The sequence below is a fragment of the Platichthys flesus genome, chromosome 21 (genome assembly GCF_949316205.1).
Source record: "Platichthys flesus chromosome 21, fPlaFle2.1, whole genome shotgun sequence".
NCBI lineage: Eukaryota > Metazoa > Chordata > Actinopteri > Pleuronectiformes > Pleuronectidae > Platichthys > Platichthys flesus.
Genome location: NC_084965.1, coordinates 13431705 through 13452499, shown reverse-complemented (window position 1 = coordinate 13452499; position 20795 = coordinate 13431705). Strand labels below are relative to the sequence as shown.

At 44.1% G+C, this 20795-nt stretch overlaps 2 protein-coding genes across 3 annotated transcripts; one reads left to right on the top strand and one right to left on the bottom strand.

Moving 5' to 3' along the window:
• Positions 1–356: 356 nt before the first annotated feature.
• On the top strand, positions 357–15029 carry ccdc191 (coiled-coil domain containing 191). The gene is made up of 17 exons (XM_062379641.1): positions 357–745; positions 2075–2113; positions 2709–2844; positions 2968–3123; positions 3333–3511; positions 3647–3867; positions 4526–4661; positions 4770–4960; positions 5331–5580; positions 6122–6513; positions 9181–9272; positions 10271–10353; positions 10471–10572; positions 10772–10915; positions 12865–13017; positions 13585–13739; positions 14739–15029. The coding sequence occupies exons 1-17, from the start codon at positions 647–649 to the stop codon at positions 14962–14964; spliced, it is 2754 nt and encodes a 917-aa protein (XP_062235625.1). The 5' UTR covers positions 357–646; the 3' UTR covers positions 14965–15029.
• Positions 14975–20742, bottom strand: zdhhc23b (zinc finger DHHC-type palmitoyltransferase 23b). Of its 2 annotated transcripts, none has more exons than XM_062379639.1 (6): positions 20630–20742; positions 19051–19205; positions 17797–18486; positions 17088–17255; positions 15882–16145; positions 14975–15558 (listed from the first exon to the last, which is right to left on the bottom strand). In XM_062379639.1, exons 2-6 carry the CDS (start codon positions 19185–19187, stop codon positions 15513–15515), a joined length of 1305 nt encoding a protein of 434 aa, XP_062235623.1. In that variant the 5' UTR covers positions 19188–19205; positions 20630–20742; the 3' UTR covers positions 14975–15512. The 2 variants fall into 2 exon arrangements, with proteins under 2 accessions (XP_062235623.1, XP_062235624.1); XM_062379640.1 differs by lacking the exon at positions 20630–20742 and adding an exon at positions 19425–19874.
• Positions 20743–20795: the final 53 nt, after the last annotated feature.

The following is a 20795-nucleotide window of genomic DNA, read 5'->3' as shown; positions in this document are numbered from 1 at the left end:
GTTAGAGCCAATATTTATAGATGCATAGGAAGTTGGTTAAGTATACAGTAATATTTAATTAATGATCTATAAACCAGGGAAGATATCATATAAGTTTGTACTTCTTCTCACTCCTTTTTGAATATGCTGATTAAATAATCACTGTTTGTGGATAATACTATTTTGCTGTTTAGTGTTTTTCACTTGTTTGAACAATTTATCTTTTATATTCACACGTGTTCGACGAATATGTATACGACACCGTAGATGGTTATTCAACACACTTACACATTTAAAACTGTTCCAATTATATCATTTTAATCTTTATTTCGTATTTTCTCTCAGTGTTTGGCACATTTGTGGAGGCAAACATTGTTACTATAGTTACCAAGCAGACGCTGGTGGGAAATGTAGTCCTGCGATGTTCCGTCTGTCCGACAATTATCCAAGGAAGGAGGCTAGTTTACTACATTACCCAGAAGCCAGTGCGATCAAACGTTCCGGCAGTTGTGTTTACATCCCGTGTGTTTTGTCAGGGCTTTTGGTTGTAACTTCTGTGAGAGTTTCGTCGATCTAATCCACATTTTAAGTATTTAAAGTGGTTAGACTTATAAATAGATATGATACATGAGTGATGATTCGATGGAAGACACTACAGTGGGGGTGAATGTCGAAAAAAACGAAACAGATGATGAGTTTCCCAGGTCACAACCCTCACCTGTTCAGGTGGAGGAGCCACAACGGGAGTAAAACGTGCGCAGACAAGGTAAGTTTACTTTCCTTAACCCTCTGATACACAAGCTATGCGAACCCCTTCCAATGCACAACATGGGTCCAAATTGTGTTGTTTCATGCACGAGTGAGTGTTTCTTTGTTATTTACTGTTAGAGCTCGTTCTTCCTCCTCATTTTTGGAGAAGGCTACTTTGATGAGTCTTCTGTGTCATCAGTGGAGCCCTCTTCATTCAGGAGAGCTGGACTCCCGAGACACACCCACAGTTCCAGCTTGATTCTGTAGAACATAGTCGAGGTCTTCATCATCAGAGATTTCAGACTCAGAATCAAGACCAACAACTGCCCCCTCATTTTCCTCATCCTGTTCTTCATGCAGCATCTTTATGACCATTTCAACCGTATGTCTGAAGTGATTGTGGCCAGCCATACTAACACGCTTGATGACGAAAAATCAAAAGCATATTTTCAAATGCATATCAATCAGTCTATTAAGCATATTCTGTTATATTTCGAGTGTATAATACGACGTACATGCATCAGATGTGCAAAAGCAGCTGTGTGAAATAAATGGTAAATGTTTCGTAGTGAATACATACTGTATGAGTTCATTTTTTACCCAAGTGTGTAAAAGTGATGTAGAAATACAAAAGTTATGAAACAATATTTTAAATGAATACTTAGATAGAATACATTAATTAATAATTATATTTAAGAAACACCCAGGAAATTAATAGGGGTAATGCTTTACCCATGAAGTGCATTAGAAGGGTTATGATACAAAAAACATTTTTATTCAAAAAGTAACATTTAAGTTATTAAGTTAAAAGTCGTCACAGATGTTAACATGTGTTTAAGAAATTATCTTAAAGATGCTCACCTCCGCCCTTTCTCTTATCTAAAGGGGAAATGTCAATTGTGTTTTCAGTGTCTTTCATTGTTCTGGATTATCAAATCTCCTGGATCATAATTGAACAGAGTGCCCTGTTGGATTTATGAAAGACGTGCTAGTGTGCTAATACTATGTGGCTTGTTTCAGAGGCCAGTTCAGAAATGTCACACAGCAGGCCGTCTCTCAGATCCTCACATCACTGCCGCCTGAGCCAGAGATTGCTGCTCGTAAAGCAGCGTCTGGGAAATGAATTTTGCAGTAATCTGCTGGCTAAGGCTCAGCTTTCCTGGAGAACTAATCCGCAGGCATCGGAAATTGGCCCAGCCGTCACATTTACACATCCACACCTGCAGTTCAAGGTCTCTGTGAGCTTTTCAAGGCAGAGAGGGGACCACGAGAGCAGCAGATCCACGGACCTCTCGCTCGCAAACAGTGTCAACTCACCTGAATTAGTTTTCTTCTCCCATAACAGGTGCATGTGAAGACTGGGGATATTGATCAGTGGCGGAAGGTGAGGCCAGCTGTGTACACATGTGGCTTAAAGTGTTGGTATCCTGACAACAAAACAGACTTGGTATCCACCACTCACTATAACATATTCAATAGAGCGGACACATAGGACACATTTTTCCACCATTCAAACCATCCCGTTCAATCTTGGGTCTGTTTCCCTCTTGCAGCCACATACAGGGAGGTTGGTGACAGTCTCATGATCCTGGTCAGGTGGAACATTAAACTTATTAGAGATGATCTAGTAGTGTTTATATCTTTTTATTTATACATGCTTGTCCAATATTATCTTCCGTATCTCCTCAGGAAATTTTCTTCTTTTCTTTCCCCTGTCCACATTCAGCACGGTGCACACAAACATACCAAACAGCACAATAACACATTTTCTCCATTAAACAGGCTAAATGAGTGATTATAAGATTGAACACGCTAATTATAAATAACATTATAATCTCCTTTGTATTTCACATCCAAGCATCTCTATGAGTCATCATTTTCATGCCATTGTACAATATCGGTGCTCTTTTTGTATCCTTGTAAACTTTATATATTTAGCTTTTCCGATTACATCTTTATGTCCATTTCCTCGTCCTCAGCGGGTGGAGATGGCCTCTGGGTTTTCTGTATCTAAAGACTTCTCCCACAAGACACCTCAGTCAGGAAGCCGCAGCCAAGCCGTTCCTCTGCGAAGCTCTGACCAGTTAAAAGAACACGATGACGCCTACAGTGAAGGTAAGTTAGCCAGTTGCCAAAAATAAACAGAGCTGTCCACAGAGGAGTTCTTTTCCTGTATAGCTGAGAGTTGACCCGGTGCAGCAGGTTGAACCAGGTCATTCAGGTTGTTGCTTCTTGCAGCTCAGGCTCTTCTTAATGGTTGGCTGGGCAGTAAGATCCGGTCGGAGCTGGAGGAGGTGGAGGAGGCAGATGACCTGTTGTGCTCCACTGGGTGGAGACGCCCCGCTGCACGGGCTTGTACTCAACCTACCGCCCGAGACTACGACAGCTTTGATGGTAAAAATAAAACTGTGTTCCTCACCCAGATAACCTGTGGCTCATTATTGTTCTCAATCACCAGTTCAGAAAATCTGCCCATCGATGATACCGACCAAAAAACGCACTTTGCGTACAGATGATCTCACATTAATGACATCAAATCACACATACATTCATTTAAAAACTCCTCACTTGTGCTTTTTCCCTCACTTGTGCAAAATACTTAGAGCTCTACAACTGCCTGACAGAGGATGAGGAGTACGGCTCTGTTAAAAGCTTCCTGCAAGGCCTGATGGAGCAGGAGGTTCTAGACAGTGGGATGATGGAGGAACTGGTGCTGGATGTCGGACAATCAAGAAAGAAGTTCAGGGACCCGCTCCTCACCATGGACGCACGACACAAGCAGGTACGTGACGCTAAACATTCTTGAAGACGAGATGACGGATGCTGTGGGTTGTGAAAAATGTCCGAATCAGCTGGAGTGAAGGGGACCCACCGTTGTGTTCTCATCTGCACTAATTGCAACTGATTGTCACTGAAGGTGCGAGAGAACAGGGCCCGGCTGGACGCAGAGAGGCAGAGCCAGCAGAGAGAGAGAGATGCTCAGCGGGGAGCCAGAGAGGAGGACAAGAGGAGGGAGCGAGAGGAGGAGGCGAGGAAGAAGCAGGAGGCGCACAAACAGGAGGAGCTGGTGCAGCAGGAGATGGTGCGACTGCGGCGTAGGATGGAGGAGAGGAAAGGCCCGAAACTGATTCCACAGAGGTACGGTCTCCACGGCCACCGCCAGCCCTCTGCTGAAGTGGTCACAACAAACCGATATCTCAAATTACCCCAAGTTTCCTCACTGATTGCGATGGATTTGATTTGGGTGGGTCCACCTGCCTATAATGGGTAGAATTATAGCTTCCTGACAAGTAAGCCTGTGATGAGCCAGCTCCATGAATTGTTGAAGTGTCCCCACAGAAGCCAGTGTTGTGTAATCATCTCTCAACATTTGTGTACTTACAGGCCCAGGTCTGTCTGCCTCACAACTGTAACCCTGTCTTAAGTAACTTTTAAGTTAGCAATCAAAGGTCGTCACACAGTAGATAAATTTGCCTTAACTAGTCCTAATTATTTTTTGAGTAGTCAATATGGTATTGTGATTGATAATTTATTATTTTATACTATAGCCATAAAATGCTGGAGTAAATAAGTTTAACGGGACTTATTGTATTAATATTTAAAACCAAAAAGGTGGTTGCAATAAAATAAATAAATTCCTGCACAGTTGTTGAGGGTTAATATCCACTCAACAACTGTAAATAGTGGTTTTTATGTATACTGACATACACACTAGTTCTCAGCAATCTTTGGAAATATGTGTTGTTCATCTCAGAGCTGTGGTAGAGTCAGTACCAATTGTTTGTTTATTCCACAGGGAGAGAGAGAGAATGGAAGATCAGAAGTCGGCCAGTAACCTCCAGTCTGCACCAACACATTCCACAAAACAGGACACAGAGCAACTGTACAGGGAACAGAAGATTCAAACCATGCTTCACTTGAGCAACCTTAAGGTTGGTACCTGTGTGTGTGTGCGTGTGCGTGTGTGTGTGTGTGTGTGTGTGTGTGTGTGTGTGTGTGTGTGTGTATATACAATACTGATGATCCTGTGTCTGTTCAAGTGTTTGCAGAGGCATTTTTCGGATTGGTATTCAGTCGTGTTGGACCGAAGGCTGCGTCTGGGTAAGGCCGGGGCGCTCTCTGACTGGAAGAGGAAGCTGAGAGCATGGCGAGGCTGGCGGACGGTGGTGTGGGCAGAGCAGAAGCAGCGAGAAGTGGCGAGTACAGAGGAGAGCCTTCGGACTGAAAACAGGCAAGAATCATGAAGTGGTAGAGTGCATATACCTCCACCACGGCTCACAGAGTCCTTTAAAATCAATCAAGCTGCACCAAACTGCACACTCATATATATACGTCCCCTGAATATACAAAAATTGTCTCATCAAGATGCATGTGGCCGTCCTTGGGGAAGGTAATAAATTATGAAACATCCCGTTAACCTGTCAACGCCTTTATCACAAATTACACCCTGTCTATCACCTCCTCTTTCCGAAATTAGAATATAAATTGTGACATTAACTCTTCAGTTCACTCACTGATAAATAAAACATTTAATATCCAGTTACCTCCACCAAACAATAATTGATGTTTGAACATAAAATCCCATGTGTTTCCTCCTCCAGACAATGCCAGCTGGCTGTGGAGAGTGACCGAAGGCGTCTGCTGAAACATTCTGTGAACGAGTGGCGGCTGTGGTGTCTGAAGGAGAGGGAACAACAGGAGCTTTTGGCCCAGCAGCAGGAAACCCGCCGAAAAATGGCCGCTTTAATCAGCGCCGCATCAACAGGCAAACTCAAGCACCCATTGGCCCCCCTTGATCGACCAGTAATGGCCCCACCCGAGGCATCGAATCCACCAAAGACCACGAAGAAGGTGACAGATGCACTCACACATCTGCAGACTCAATTTAATAGTGGCTCAGATATTACACTGAGTGGAACCATGACTAAAACATTAGGACTCAGCAGGAGGTGTGAAAGGCCTCGTCACTGAGGCAGTAAACAAGCCAAAACAAAAGTTATCTTCCAAGTCTTATCCGTTTGCGTGCGATGACATGAAACTTTTTCGGTGCTTCAGCCGGGGAGAAAAAGTTTTCCTGCTGAAATGTTCACAGCTCTGGAGAGAGGGCGAGCAGGAGGAGAGGGGAAACAGAGAAATGAGAGGTGGAGGCCATTGGAACACAGCTCGAGGGACAGAGGAAGCAGAGCGGGAGATGAAGTTGGAACTGCAGGAGTTCATGTTAGAAGGGAGACATACTTTCCTTATATATCAGGATGTTGAGATAGATTGGAGCTTGGTGCTGTTTCTGTGCAACCCCCATAAGCGCTTTATAGACCTCGGCCTCGACCTCTGTCCGTGATTCTGTCATCTATAATTTACCAACTTCTCCTCTGTTCTATTACATTCGCTGTAGAAGGATCACCACAGGTCAGGCTCTTTGGCCCGTAACGCCTCTGCACTACAACAGGATAAGACGCCTGGGAGAACAGCGGCACAGCCCACTCAGCCGTGGCAGGTGACCCGAAGGCATGCTGCGCCAACTGCTGCCGAGCTCCAGCATGCACGGCAGCAAGGTGTCGGTGGCGAAGCAAAGAGCGCCGCGTCACCGAGCGACAGGTTGGAGAACAGACACGCCATCCAGCAGCAAGTCATCGCGCAGCAACGGAGGCTGCTGAAGGTGCAGCAGGACCAAATTGCACGGCTGAAGGAGGAGCAGAGCGTGAAGGGTTTGGAGGAGGAGATGAAGAAAACTGCACAGTTGTCCCAACCATCAAAGGGAAGAGGCTCTGAGCCCGCAGAGCAGAGGTAATGTGAAAGGCACTGAGAATGTCTGTGGGCTTATTCACATTCAGTGGTTTCCGCTCAGAGAGGCCTCACAGTCTCCTTAAATTCAATCAAGTCCCAACAAATTGTTCCCACTTATTACTATCTGTACCCTAAATATGCCAGATACATGAATTATTACCTGGGTTAAATCCATGTCTTGTCACACACAAACATTATTTTGTTCTCTCCTGACACGAATCCCGATCTTCCACCAGGTTTTATGATAATCCGTCCTGTAGCTGTTGTGTAATCTACCAGACTAACAAATAAAACATGACCTCCTTGGCAGAGGTCATTATCTCACTTTGCATCATTGTGCAGTCACCAGTGCTTTGACATGAATTTGCAGAATTAATTTTGTAACTTGGAAACAGCAGTGGAAACCTCAGGCTCCATTAGTTGGCAGTACTGGAGCTCTCAGTCATTTCATACAGTCCTCATCAGCCGAGGACTCTGCACAACAGATGTTACATATCAAATTGTCTTTGCATTTTATAGACTTACTATCCATGTAGGGCGACAGTGTGAAAGATTAAAATAGATGACATGGCACGTCCTGTTTGAGATTTCCAGCGCGGTAGACTAATTTGGAGTTTAATATTTTTAATTATAATGGATTCTCATAGTCAGTTGCATTTGAAAATGTGCCCGAAATAACATTTCAGAAAAGCATTTAAAACAAGGCTTCAGTTTGTTGAACTCGACACTCATTATAAATTGTTCAGCCTCCGGGTAGAATCATTTAAATTATACACCTCATCCAAATCAGCATTCATTTAAAAGTTCTCAGTTATCTCGACGACACTCTCTGTCATTAATTCAGCAGTTTCAATAGAAAGTAATTTACTAGTAATTCACCCTTCCTCTCTTCCTTACTTTTTGGACGAGCTCATGATGTGCGCCTGTTTTTGTGTACTATCGATTTTCTGCACCAACGTCGCAGCAGAGCAACAACACAAACGGTCGAGCAGATCCCTTGAAACATGCTGCATCATCGTGGAGCAGATATTAAACTTCATTTCAAATTTAAACAACATTGTTTATACATTGTTTGTATAATCAGTAACTGAAACCCTGGACTGAATTATTAATTGAACACACACACACACACAGCCGTCCGAGGAATTACTGTATGATTACTGGTCGTCTGTTGCCTTCCTGTGAACACGATACCTCACTAACGCCTTCAGGGATCTTCTTCAAATCTGGTTCATACATTCCCTTGGACACACGCGGAAGAACTGATTCGAATTTTGTGGTCAAAATACCTTGTTATCTTTCAAAGCCCATTTTTTGCCTTGTGAACATGGCCTCTTAAGAACGACTTCAAAGACTCCTTTCAAATACTCCGTACTCATGGATTAACTGATGGCCACACTGAACACAGTTTGCGCCTCTTGGACAGAATACTTCAAGTCTGCCTTTAGGGAATTTGTTCCAATATTGATCAGTTGACACTTGGAACACAAAGATGAATTGATAAGATTCCAGTGGTCAAAGGTCAAAGGTCACAGAGACTTCATAATATTCTGAAGAAAATGTACGTAGACTGAAACTGCCCTGGTTGACGGAGACATCTGGCATTATCGGCATCGGCCGATAATCTTAGAGTTTTTAATTGATCTATCGAATCTTTGCTGCTGTATGGGATTATTTAGTCACTCGGTTAGTGTGTATATACTGTGTGTATGTGTTATCCTGTACAGTAGGATGCCTGGTTTCCCATCATCCTTTCTCCTTAAAGCCCCCCTGACAGTGCATTATAAGTTTGACAGCCTCTCTAACTCCACATACCCTCAAATGTGCTATTAGCTCTGAAACTCTCTCAAGATGATGAATAGTCCTTAGCTTCGCTCCCTTCTCTCTCCAGAGTGGAGACTAATGGCACAACAAATTGGCAGGTTTGTGTGTGTGCGCGGACTCTTGAGTGGCCGAGCATGGGAAGAAAGAAAGTTTGAACCTTTGTCCGTTATTAGCTTTCCTCGTTAAAAGCGAATCACACAGGAGTAGAAGCAAAGACGATGATCAGTGACGGGAGAATTTAAAGAGGACAGAAGAGCAGGAGGTCGTGTAAAGTTAAGGTTTCGAGCTTGTGTAATTATATTTCTGTGACAAAAGATGAAATACGCTCTCCTATAACCCTGTACAGCCCATCGACTGTGTATCAAGATGGACGACACGTCCCTTCTCCCTCACGCTATCCAGTAATGAGGCCAGAATATACGGAAATATGCGATCTTGCACATTTGGAGTCTGCACAGCAGCGATCAGGGGATAGAGCCAGGTCCACGCACTCGACCAATAAAGAGTCAATCACCTGTTTTTAAAAGCATCAAATAACAAATTAAAATGTAACTCACCAGAAACCAACCATGAAGAAACATCTGTGTGATAAGGGCTACCTACAATTTATTTGACGTGATCTTTGACTTTTGTAGATTGGCCCATGTCCCATCTGCTATAATGGAGGAGGCCGAGGTGTGTGCCTGTGGTCCATATCTTGTTTTTGAAATGTTCGTATGAATAAAAATAAAGAAGTCTGAATAACATTTCCCAGGCAGGTATCAGGAAGATGTGAATGCGCAGACAGGTCTGTGATGGCTCTTTGTTTCTCTTACCTCTGGGCTGTGATCGTTACTGTTGCAGGGAGCAGAGAGAGTCCGCCGAGGCCGACAGTCAGTCGACAGCTCAGAGGAAAGCTGTCGCACGGCAGACATGCCCTCCTCCTATCCTCTCCGGTCAGTCCTACACTATTCAAGCTCAACACAGTGACTCACACACAGTATAAACAGGAACTCTTATAGAGGAAATTGCTTGACCTTGAGTCACCTTGCGGAGACGGACTGCAGACACTATAACCTGTAGGCAGATGTATAGAGACGTCCTTCCACAGTAGCGCTGATGCAACCTTAACATCAACATTGAGAATATTATATAAGAGTGAAACTACATATACTACAAAACTACAAAAATACACATTTGTTTATTAGCTCTACCCTAAGACAGAGCTACTTTTAGTGGGGTCCACATTTAAAACATACATACAGATATCAAACATTTAAAACAAACATTACTATACCAATAGCAAACATTTAAAACATACGTTACATTACAAATATCAAAAGTTTAAATACATAAAAATAATAATCATAGAATATTACAGATATCAAAAATTAATTTAGTGGTTATGCAATTTTACCTTTGTCGTGATATGAAACACTGATATATCCAATTCTTTAGAAGCGAAAACTGCAAACCATGTAAGAGAATACTACACCTTTATGTACAGTACATCACCATCCAGTGTCACAAGTAGGCTGTACCCAAGTGTTTCATTATTTGCTTTTTGAACATACATTTATAATTTCTGTTGGTAGTAGGTTCCATGACTTCATGGCTCTGTATCCCACAGTCGATTAAGAAATGTTATGTGAGGCTACATTTTTATTTAGTTGCCTATACTGATCTGCTGGGGTTTTAGACATAAACACAGATATCCTCTGTATGGAGGGATGATTGTCCTCAGTTGACTAAGCTGGTAAGTTTATTACATACAGAGGGAAATTAAGAATGAACGATCGTCGTACTCTATCGTCTGCTTGTGTTAAGACGTTGTAAACTGGCGATGATGAATTCTTTCTGCCACAATGCCTAAAAAAGTCAATAAATATATATATCTTGAAAAGAATGCTACAAATCCTCTCCTGAGAATAACAGCCTCACCCTAATCCCTCAGCCATGGAGGCCCGCGCCCGCCAACGCACAGAGCGAAGGAAGGAAATCGAGGAGCTCAAGAGAAAGAAGGAGGAGGAGAAGCTGGTGAGAGATCGGGAAGTCGTGTTAAGGAGCGCTTTGTAACGTCGCAACAAGTTGTGATTGTCTGACATCATGTTGTGTGGGGGGAAAGGATTTAACCAAAGAACCGGATGTTTCCAGGTCGAGATGAAAGAAGCTGAGGAGCAGAGAAAGAGGGAGGAGGAGGAGGAAAAACACAGAGCAGCAGAAAAGAGGAGGGAGGAGAAGAGGCTGGAAAGAGAAGTGAGATGTGTTACATATTTCATGGATGTTCACATCCAGTTATGAGGCAAAATACGTGAAGCAGTCGAGGAGATGACTGCTTCACGTATTTTGCCTCATAACTGTTCCGACTCATATTTATAAGCTAGTGATTTAACACAACACATTGTGACACGTTGCAGAATATGAAATGAATGTCACCTTCTGTGTGTGTTTTCAGAGGGAAGAGGAAAATAAGAGGCAGGTGAAAAGGCAGCAAGAGCTCCTGCAAGTCGCCCGTCTACACTACCGAGAAACCTTGCTGCTACGGAGAGGCCTGGCCCCGTGGAAACGGCTCATTCAGCTCAAACGAGCCAACACACAGGTAAATCACCTGTCGTACGTGCACGGCATTAGCACACACACACACAATATTTCCCTGAAAACTTAATCTGCTCTCAGGCCTCTCAGAGCACCCAGGAGGCGTTCTTTAGTCTGGCCTCAGCTTTTAAAAATCTTATTTAAATGAGAAATTGTGCTTTGGGCTTTCATTACCTCACACCTTGTCGGAAACGAATTTCAGTAAGCAGAGGAGAGAAAATTTGACATTCTGAGCTAAAGGTGACACGAGCCTTCCAGTCGAGGTAAATGCCAAGAGTGTGAATAATACAAAACAAGCCTCCACGGTTATAGAAATGCTTGAACATTAAATAGAACACATATAATAGTGCATGAAAAGCTGTAACCTGCTGTAGAGGTGATGTGTTCACAGACTCTATTGAAGGCTTTTCATCATTCAGAAGTGGCCACAGCACACACACACATTACCAAAACCTGCTTCTTTTCATGTATTTTCTCTCGCAAATGTTGAAATCACACTGTTGAAAATGTCGTGCATTTCAAAATGATCACAATCATCTCTTTTTGTATAGTTAAAATGTCCTTAAAAGTACTGGTACACAAACTTGAAGTTATTTACCAAATTTGCATTTGTTTGTAAAGAAACTTCCCATTATGCAGATTTAAATGAAAACCACCTCAGATAATGTTGTTTTCTAAAGTCTTGTCGGCCAAAGTAATTTCAGGAGATCATGATACTGCTGGATGCTGCTTGCTTGTTTCCAGCTCCGTGTGAGTCTCTGCTGCATTTCACATCATTCACAGTTTCTCTCCGAGCAGCGGAGTCTGGTTGTTTTGTCGAGTGCAGGCATTGACCCCAAAGTATCAGCGTTTGTTAAACGCACACAATTTGCTGACAGTGGAATGATATCAGCTGCTGATCCTGGAGCGCAAGCAGCTCTCCTGCTGTCACTGCGTAGCCGCTCCTTCTGAATCACAATCAGGGTTTTATTTTCATATAGGTGCACAGGTACAGGGAATGTGCTGCGGTGCGTTGGAGCATTAGCATAAATATACATATATAAAAAGAGGGAACAGTAAGAAAAATACTCTTCACACTAGAAAAAAGATGTTATATGCAATATGAATGTTGGATAGGTATAATCTTATGTGTACGGGCTTGTGCAGTATGAGTGTTATCGGCATCGGAAAGTGATGGATGAGAACGTCCTCCATGTTTCTACGACATATAACAAATCCACATTGTTTGGAGCCTTGTTAACTTTGGTTGATGCTAGAAAGTTTTGACCAAATCAATAGCTGTTAAAAAAAAGTAACACTTTTTTACCATTCTACGATGGTATATATAAATAAATATTTTATTTGTTTTTATTTGTTCAATGACGATTATTCCACCTTAGAATGATCCATCTGTTGGTGCTGTACTTTCCCTGATATTAAGCACTTTGATTTTCAGAGGTGCCATAGACAGTTTATTATTATTATTATGAAGTAACACAAACCACACGCTGTGTATCCACAGGCAACCCACTCCGACACCTTTAATAGTCTGGTGATTGTGAGCAAACTGTTTTCGGTAAAAATACTCACTTGGCAGCAAAATGAAACCCAGCAAGCAAACAGCAAAGACACAAACCACACAGATAGCCTCCACGCAACGACACTTATACTCTTGGAACGTACGATCAAAGCAGAGACACGCACTCAAAGTGAAAACGTCCACACCAGCTCAGAACCCAACTCTCTAACTGAAATCCCTCGACGTCCTTGTCAATTCCTCTTCCAAATGTCCCCGTGCTTTGTCCCAACATCAGAAGGAAATAGAGAAAATCCTCTGCATACATGCTTCACAGCGAGATAAAACCCCCTCTGGGCCCTCCATCACTTCATACCACTCCATTATTTCTACCTGGCATATGTGATTGAGTTTGGATGCTTTCACCATTGCCGCTTTTTCTTTTCAATCACCGCCAGCTGGCCGAGAGTCATCACAATCTCCTCCTCCTGAGGAGCTGCACACTGGGATGGCAGCAATCAGCAAGAGAGGCCGTGTCTGGGAAAGAAGCTTCCGCTGACCGACTGCACCGGCGCTGTGTGCTTCAGAGGAGCTTAGGCTGCTGGATGAGAGTGTGTATCTACACCCACACTCACACAAACACACACACACACAGACAAACTCAACAAGGACTGCATCTGCCCCCCCCCCTCATATCTTCTGACACTGACCTTTCCAAATCTCCTCAAAAAAAAAAGACAGTTCTTGTTTAAGTCGGTGCCATCTCTTTCACCTCACCCTAACTTTGATTGATTAAACTGCCGAGATGAATCAATAAAGGGGTTGAGTGACAATGTGTAGCATTTTCCAGCTTTGGAAGAGTAAGATAAATCATTTGTGTGGCAAATATTGCACCTTTAAACCTCGGCCAAGGCCCAACAATCCAAACGTGATTGTCTCATTCTTAAAGTACAAATATAAAAGAAAAAAGATATGAGCAGTATTCCATGAAAAAAATCAGCAATATCTCATTTAGCCATTCTCAAAAAACACTCCCCCCCCACCTTTTCACCAAGTTTCAATAAAATCAATCCAGTAGTTTAAGCACAGTCCTGCAAACAGTCACACACACAGCAATGACAACACAACGTCCATGGAGGTGAACATCCCTGTCTCTAAGTAAGCGCGGTCTGTTTCAGCTGAGGGACTGGCGGCAGATTCAGCAGGAGCGAGCCGAGCGCTTCCATCGCACGCGCACTCTGAGGAGGTTTCTGCTGGCGCTGCTGAACCACGTGACCCAGGAGAGGCTGGTTGACTGGGACCGTCGGGAGCTGGCTCAGGAGCACAACAACAGGTCTGCTGTCCAGCCCTCGGCCATGTGTTCACTGTATGGATGCTGCAGTGTGGTCCTCGGGAGACACTTACTAACAGGGTGTCTTATAAATACAATATGGAATGTAAGATCAGACCAATCGGACTACAGTACATAGCGATAATTAATATAAAGACTCTCAAAGGCCTTTTCTACGTTAAGTTTAAGTATTTTCCTCTGAAAGTACGACAGATTAAGACAAAGAGTCTACACTTCTTATTCAACATGCATTGAATAAGAAGTTGTTGGACATTTACCACGATGAATTATGAGCTGTGGTGCCGCACCGACACATATTACAGCGACTGCCTGAGCACTAGATTGTAAATTACATCGTCTCCTCGTCTTCAGCTGAGTGACTCGCATCTGCTGTTCCCTGCAAACATCTCTTTGAGTTATAATTAATGGGAGTCGGATTCTGCTCTTGCCAACTGATTTGGTGTAGAGAGAGTGGTTCTGGACTAAATGGTATCTGATCCAGAGTAACAGAACATTTATTTGCAGCATTTATCCTCTCCCCCTCTGTCTCATACTCCATTAATTCTGTAATGTGGCTCTAACGAGACTAAGAATGGGTTGCCATGCTACCAGATTTTTCAGGCTGTCATCGGGCACAGCAGAGATTTGTGGTAAATGCAAACTTTACTATTTTATAACAACTTTAACGAACATCCCTGTTACCTATATGGACCTGTTCCTACTGTGATCAATGATTAATGATCGCTGTAGCAATGTTCCCATTTTCTGATTTAAATGTCACTGCCGCTAAATATGAACTTCAGCTTGCAAGGCGAGGTCAGCTAAATGACCACAGCCTGCCGGTGAATTACCAATGGCCGCCCAGCTGCCACTGTCACCGAGCACCAAGTAACGTCATGTGAAAACTCATTAGGTGTTGTCAACTTGCAGGTCACTGTAATTTAGCTTCTTATTGCCCACTTGCTCTGTTCCCATCTGTCCCTCCATCTGCCTTCGATGTAGACGGGTGCTGCGGCGTTGCTTCCTGGCCTGGAGGCCGCTTCCGTGTTTGCTGCGCAAGGAACGGCAGCGGGAGATGCGGCGGGAGAAGCTGGGACGGAAAGTGACTGAAGTCCTGCCTGATTTCTGCTCGCTTCCACCGCTAAGCCTCTGGGAGAGAGAACTGCCCACTCACACAGAGGACACACAAATTGTGCCGAGGACACTCGTAGAAACACAAAGAAAGTGAATCAAAGCGCTCATTTCTCACAAATCCTTTTTAATAAAAATAAATAGAAATCCATTTCATACAAACACATGTTGACCACTATAATTACTAGGATTGAAAAATGTTTTCAGTCCCTGTGACAACTTAAAATCAGCGAAAGTTAACTTCTCTAGCTGACAATGTGTTTTGATTTATGAGCTTCTTTCATAAGAGGAGTCAGTCTGAACAAGGTCAGAGGACTATGTAATAAATTAATATCTGAACCATCGCTCATTATGTTTAATGCATGACAGGTCATAGAATTATAATTAGACTGATTATCTGACTTGTGTAGGGATGTTTCATTTACCTGTGACATAAATATGCGTGGCACGTTTCGGAAGACCAGGTGAGCTGTTCACCTTCGTGAATGCACTGCAGGTGAACATGAGTGAAGGCTGGAGGAGGAGGTGGAGTGTGCAGAGAGACCATCCTTCTCAATGACGTGTAGCCCATGTGTTACCGGACTGATGCAGGAGCATCATTATTCAGCTGTGCTCAGAGAACACATCCTAATGAGGATCTACCGATCACTCGCTCTCACGTTCCTCTAGTTTGTCGGCTTCGACCAAGGCACTGGAATGTAGAGGGAGCACAAAAGGCAACGTTCGAATCAAAGGAAGACATCCAGTGTTACATTAATGACAGTGAACATATCTTGTTGGACTGTGTCCTCGTTATTTGCTGCGTGAGAAAGGCATCGAAAGTCAAGTGGCATCTGAATAGCCGCATAGAGTCGGTGATAAGTCCTCCCAACAAAAGACGGCCAGCGAATTTAAGTCAGTGTGAGAGGAGCCATGCTGCCACCCGGTGGACAGGAACAGGACAGCAGCCATTATCACCCACCCCCCCCCCACCTCAAAGAGTTTTTTAAATCAGGCCGCGTAACAATCTCTTACACCAGGTCTGCTCGGTCGGTCGGACTCAGTTTGTCCCCCATGGCCATGAACTCAGCCCAGTTGCCACGGAAACCCAGAGAGTAGACGCCCGTGTCGACCACGAGCCCCCAGCATGCACTGCGAGCGGTCCTGTCTCGCCGGGCGCCGCGTGCCTCGCGCTCGGTCACGTTGTGGCTCACGTTTATGACCTGCGCCACGAGCAGGTGGAGCAGCCCGGCGGTGACGATGCTGCTGTACCAGGCGCAGGTGAAGCCAAGAGCAGAGCTGGGAACAGAGGAGGAGAAGAGATGGTGTAACATGCTGCAAGACAACAATGAATCACCACATTCACACACAAAGACACACCAAACTTACAAGGTCATTACTCATTACAAATGACTGGGTGGGCTTGTAACAACAGAAACTGAATTTAGCCTAAAACTGCACAAAATCATAAAGTACTCTGTGTGAGCATTTTAAAAGTGGACGTGTTGTCTGTGGTTGAGAAACATCTTCTGAAGAAGACTCACTTAAAGTGTGCGACGCCGACAGCACGGCCAGAGCACGTTATTTAATCTACCGCTCCTCTACAACTCTCTGTCGTTGCTCCCAGCACCAACAGTCACCTCTCCAGCAGCTCGGCAGGATGCACTCCAAGACACTCTGTGAAACTGATTCAACCCTGTTCTGAACAAGGCCTTGTGTCCAATAAGCAAGAACCTTGCACAAAGTTATCTTTTTTGTATTTTGTGCTTGAGTTCTGGGAAAAATATCAGAAAGCCCCTCGGTTTGAATATCCACTTTCTATTAGCTATTGAAAGAAGAACAGTTTGAGTGCTGCTACGAGGTTATCTGCAGTTTCCTGTTTCCATGGGTCCCATGTGGACTGTGGATAAACCCTGATGCCGAGGTATTCCTTATAGGCATAAAAAGTTAATTATTGAATGATTCAGAGATGTTTCAATTTGTGTTGTGCAGAGTTGTTCTAAAAAATGAAGGTTTTTCCATTACATTTCTCAGCCAATATTCATTATGACAAGTAAACAAACAATGGTGGTGGCACTTCTTTATACAATGGAAGGAAAATGTATGTCAATTTCGATATAAACATGTAGAGAAATAGTTTGACATAATAGGAAATAACCCCTTGTGCGTTCTTGCCACAAGTTAAATCAGTAATAACATCATTTGCGTGTTTGTGCGTGTTTGTTTTAGTGTTTTTAATACCTGTACTGGTCGTAGACTCCCGGGCAGTAGAGCAGGGAGGTGAGCAGGGGTTGGGTCGGACACACGCTCCGCAGCACCAGGCTGATCCCGTACACAGACGTCGACAGGAAGAGGACGAGTAAGAGCAGGAAGCTGCGGTGATTGGCCTGCCCCACACAGCTGTTTATCCTACCCCGGAGAAAATACACAAGTACAGACACACACACACACACAGACAGAACATTGTACTAAGACCCGAGGAATATACAACACATAAGACAAGCAGTAACACACATATACTGTAGGAAAGGACTGGCGAGAAGCAAGGAGATGTTCCCTGGGAGCTGGAGCTAAGAGGCATGTGATATTTGACTCGACGGAAACAAATATGGTCAATGAAGACGAAGCAGAAACTCTGTAATAAACTCACAAAAACTAATGAATGTTTTTTCACTTTCCTTCCAGTTGGCATATTTATTCATGGGACTGATATCTGTGAGTGTGTGTGTAGTCTGGCGCAGCTTCATGAGTATTTGGGTCCTGGCAGAGTCGAGTGCTTTACTCAATGCCATTCATGTTTAGAGAATGTAACTAATGTTGTACTATAGATTATGTGTGAAGAAGAAAAGCAGACAGACCACAGCGGTGTTTGAGATGCAAGACAAACAGCGGCACAGACACAACAGCCGAAGAGACAGGGAGGTTGAGAGGCTTTTTAAATGGAACCCACCAGACGCAGTGGTGGTCGAGACGCAGCACGCACACACCGCAGATCCGACAGTGTCCCGCCCTCGGGGGCTGCACCGCCCTGCACACTGGACACCAGTTCCTTTGGCTGCTCTCCTTCGCCTCCATCCCTGATTGCTCCCGTGACCCCGTCCGGTTGGGTACTGTCATCGTCACATCCTGCTTCCCTCCGTTGGCGGCGGGGTCCCTGTCTGCCAGAGGGCTGTAATATGTCACCGTGCTGTGGATATCATCTGGCTTTGGCAGCACCACGCCAGGTTCTCTCTTAGTGTGGACAAGAGCTACCAGAGTGAGGATTACCCCCAGAGTCACCACCGAAAGCTGGACCGGGCTGATATCCCCGCGGGGATACACCTCTGTGACGAACATGTAGTACGTGTAAGCCAGGGAGAAGAGAGCGAGGCTGAGGAAGAAGAGCGTCCGTCCCTTCTTGCGGTGGGTGACGTAGTAGTACCACAACACCAGAACGGGCAGAGCCGTCAGAACCACAATGCCGATCAGGAAGTGAAGAGCAGCAAGGTGCAGCAGGACAGGAAGGAGAACAAGAGGAGGGATGACAGACAGCTCCACTTTGCGGGCTCCGCCCCACAGCCAGGGCACGCGAATCCGGTCTATGACGACTGCTGAGACCTGCGACAGGGATTCAGGTTTCTGGGATTCCCTCTTCAGAAACCTGACGGGGAAAGCCAGATTATATTTTTACAACATGAGCAAAAATGTCCCCTTCACTCAGCTCTCTTAACTCTGCCTTTACTGTTGAGTCAATCTGGCTAAAAAAAACAATTTGGTCTTTGCAAACTGAAGAGTGTTTATTTATTTACAGCAGGGATCCGATAACAAGTGGTTACTCGAGACAAGCCTGGAGACACACTCGGATGCCCGGTGTCAACTGATGAACTCTGAATCCTCCACATGTAATGGGATCATTTTGAGGTGGATGTTAATACCAGGTCCGAACGTGTGTTTCACATTAATTTGGCCAATTAATCAATTTAATTCCCCAAACAGTGTCAACAAGATAGTCATTTAACTCTTTGGTTTGTAAACTTTTGTGTTGGAAAGTTTTTTGAAACCAGACTTTAATAGAAACCACTTCTTTGTACAACCAGTGTGGTCGCTCCTGGCTGGTCATTCAAGCTAATACAGTTTTCAGGCACTTCTGCTTTAGCTTCACTTTCCAGCCTTGGCGTCTACGTCCATTTTTGTGTTTGCACCCCGAGAGTTGAATGTCTCTCACTTGTCACAAATTTCATCCAGGTCCTCGCAGTCACAGCAGCAGGCTGCAACATGGCTGCGCTCCCCGTGTCTGTTTACGTACTCGCAGCAGCACAAGGACTCATCCTCCTCCCGCATCCTCTTGGCTCGTTTCTTCATGACAAACAGCCTGGCAGCCTGTGAAAAGTAACAAAAAAAAAACATCAATAATCCATAACTGAACTTGTGTAGGCGTTATGAGAAGACAGTTTAAGGCAAATGAGAGACAGAGGTGAGCTAATTGACATTTTCACGGTGCTTTAGATGGTGGATCCAAACTGACTTCCACCATCCTTGCCAACACCGCAAAGCAGACCCTGCTCATTTGATCCGATCCAATCCACCTCCTGTCCTCACATCTGTCACACTGTAATGAAGTGAACAGCCTCAATGCTGCAGCTTTAAAGCCCCACGGGTTCCGAGAGCAGCTGAGTCAGCGACAGCGTCTGTGGCAGGTCTTCAGCATCCTCTCGATCACAGAGAGCAACGGCGGATGAGAGGGATTAATCCTTCAGCTCAATTAAACCTCTCTGGAGGCACGTGGCCCTGTTGAGGAGGCCTGAGTGTGTTATTACTATTGTTCAGCCACTGATCAAACTAACAGCAAAAAAAAGGGACATAAAGGTCAGCGGCACCAGAGAAGACAGATTGCACAACATGTTCTGATTAATGTGGTAGCGTGGACCAGCCCATCTGCTCCCTGACAACAACATAAAAAAAATAAGACAAATACTGCTGCAAGGATTCATGACAGAGGTGCTAAGCAGCTTTATGTCTACACTGTATTTTCTGCGGTACACACTTCTTTTGAAAAGCTCTGCAGAAACAAAGAGAAACAGGCCTGTGTCCCTGTGAAGACAGAACACAGATGTCTGTAGTTCTGACTGAGGCCTCACACCAGAAGACAGAAAATCAATATGCAACTATTTTGATAAATGCTACTAAATAATTGTGGTTTTTATGTGAAGACCTCTGTAACTGTGCTTCTTCTTTTTTTTATCCTGAATATTTCAGGGGGGAAAGCCAGACTTCGGTGCATATATCTGAAAGTAGTTTTTGAAATGTGATTGTGGATTGATATTTTACAGTTTAACCATAAATCATGATTAATATATACTTTAAATAAATATAAAACACTAATACGACCAAATGTATAGAACATGTATCAGGAAAATTAACCTGTTTGTAAACAATAATCTCTTCTGCATTGTTTTTTCTCAATCAAAAGTGTTTATATTTAAAACATAAACACTGACATGTCGGTGAAAGGCTTGTGTGGGACAGTTTTTATCGGCTAAACGATGAATCGGTCTCTACAGTGAACATTGAAGTTGATGTAACTTGATAGCAGGTTTCCTGGGCAGCACTGACACGTTATACTTCATGTTCGTCATGCTTCTCGTGTATTGGCATTTTCATAAAGTTCCCAGTTCCCAGTCTGGAGGCTGCTCGTCACAGACTTCAGTTTAAACATGTCCGGAAGCGACACAGGGCGATAAATGAATCTCACACACAACGATAAGCAGAAGATAAACATTAGATAAACGGAGGAGTTCACAGACCTGGACACTGAGCTGCTACATGCCGACAGGTTCCGGTAAATATCGACTGGGACGGTATCTTCCGCCGGGCTCCTGGGCAAGGAAGTGTTTCCGGTTTACCGCACTGTGCTGTTGTCGTGTGGACGATACTGGAACTACAGCAGCAGCGGGAGACCAGACGTTCAAT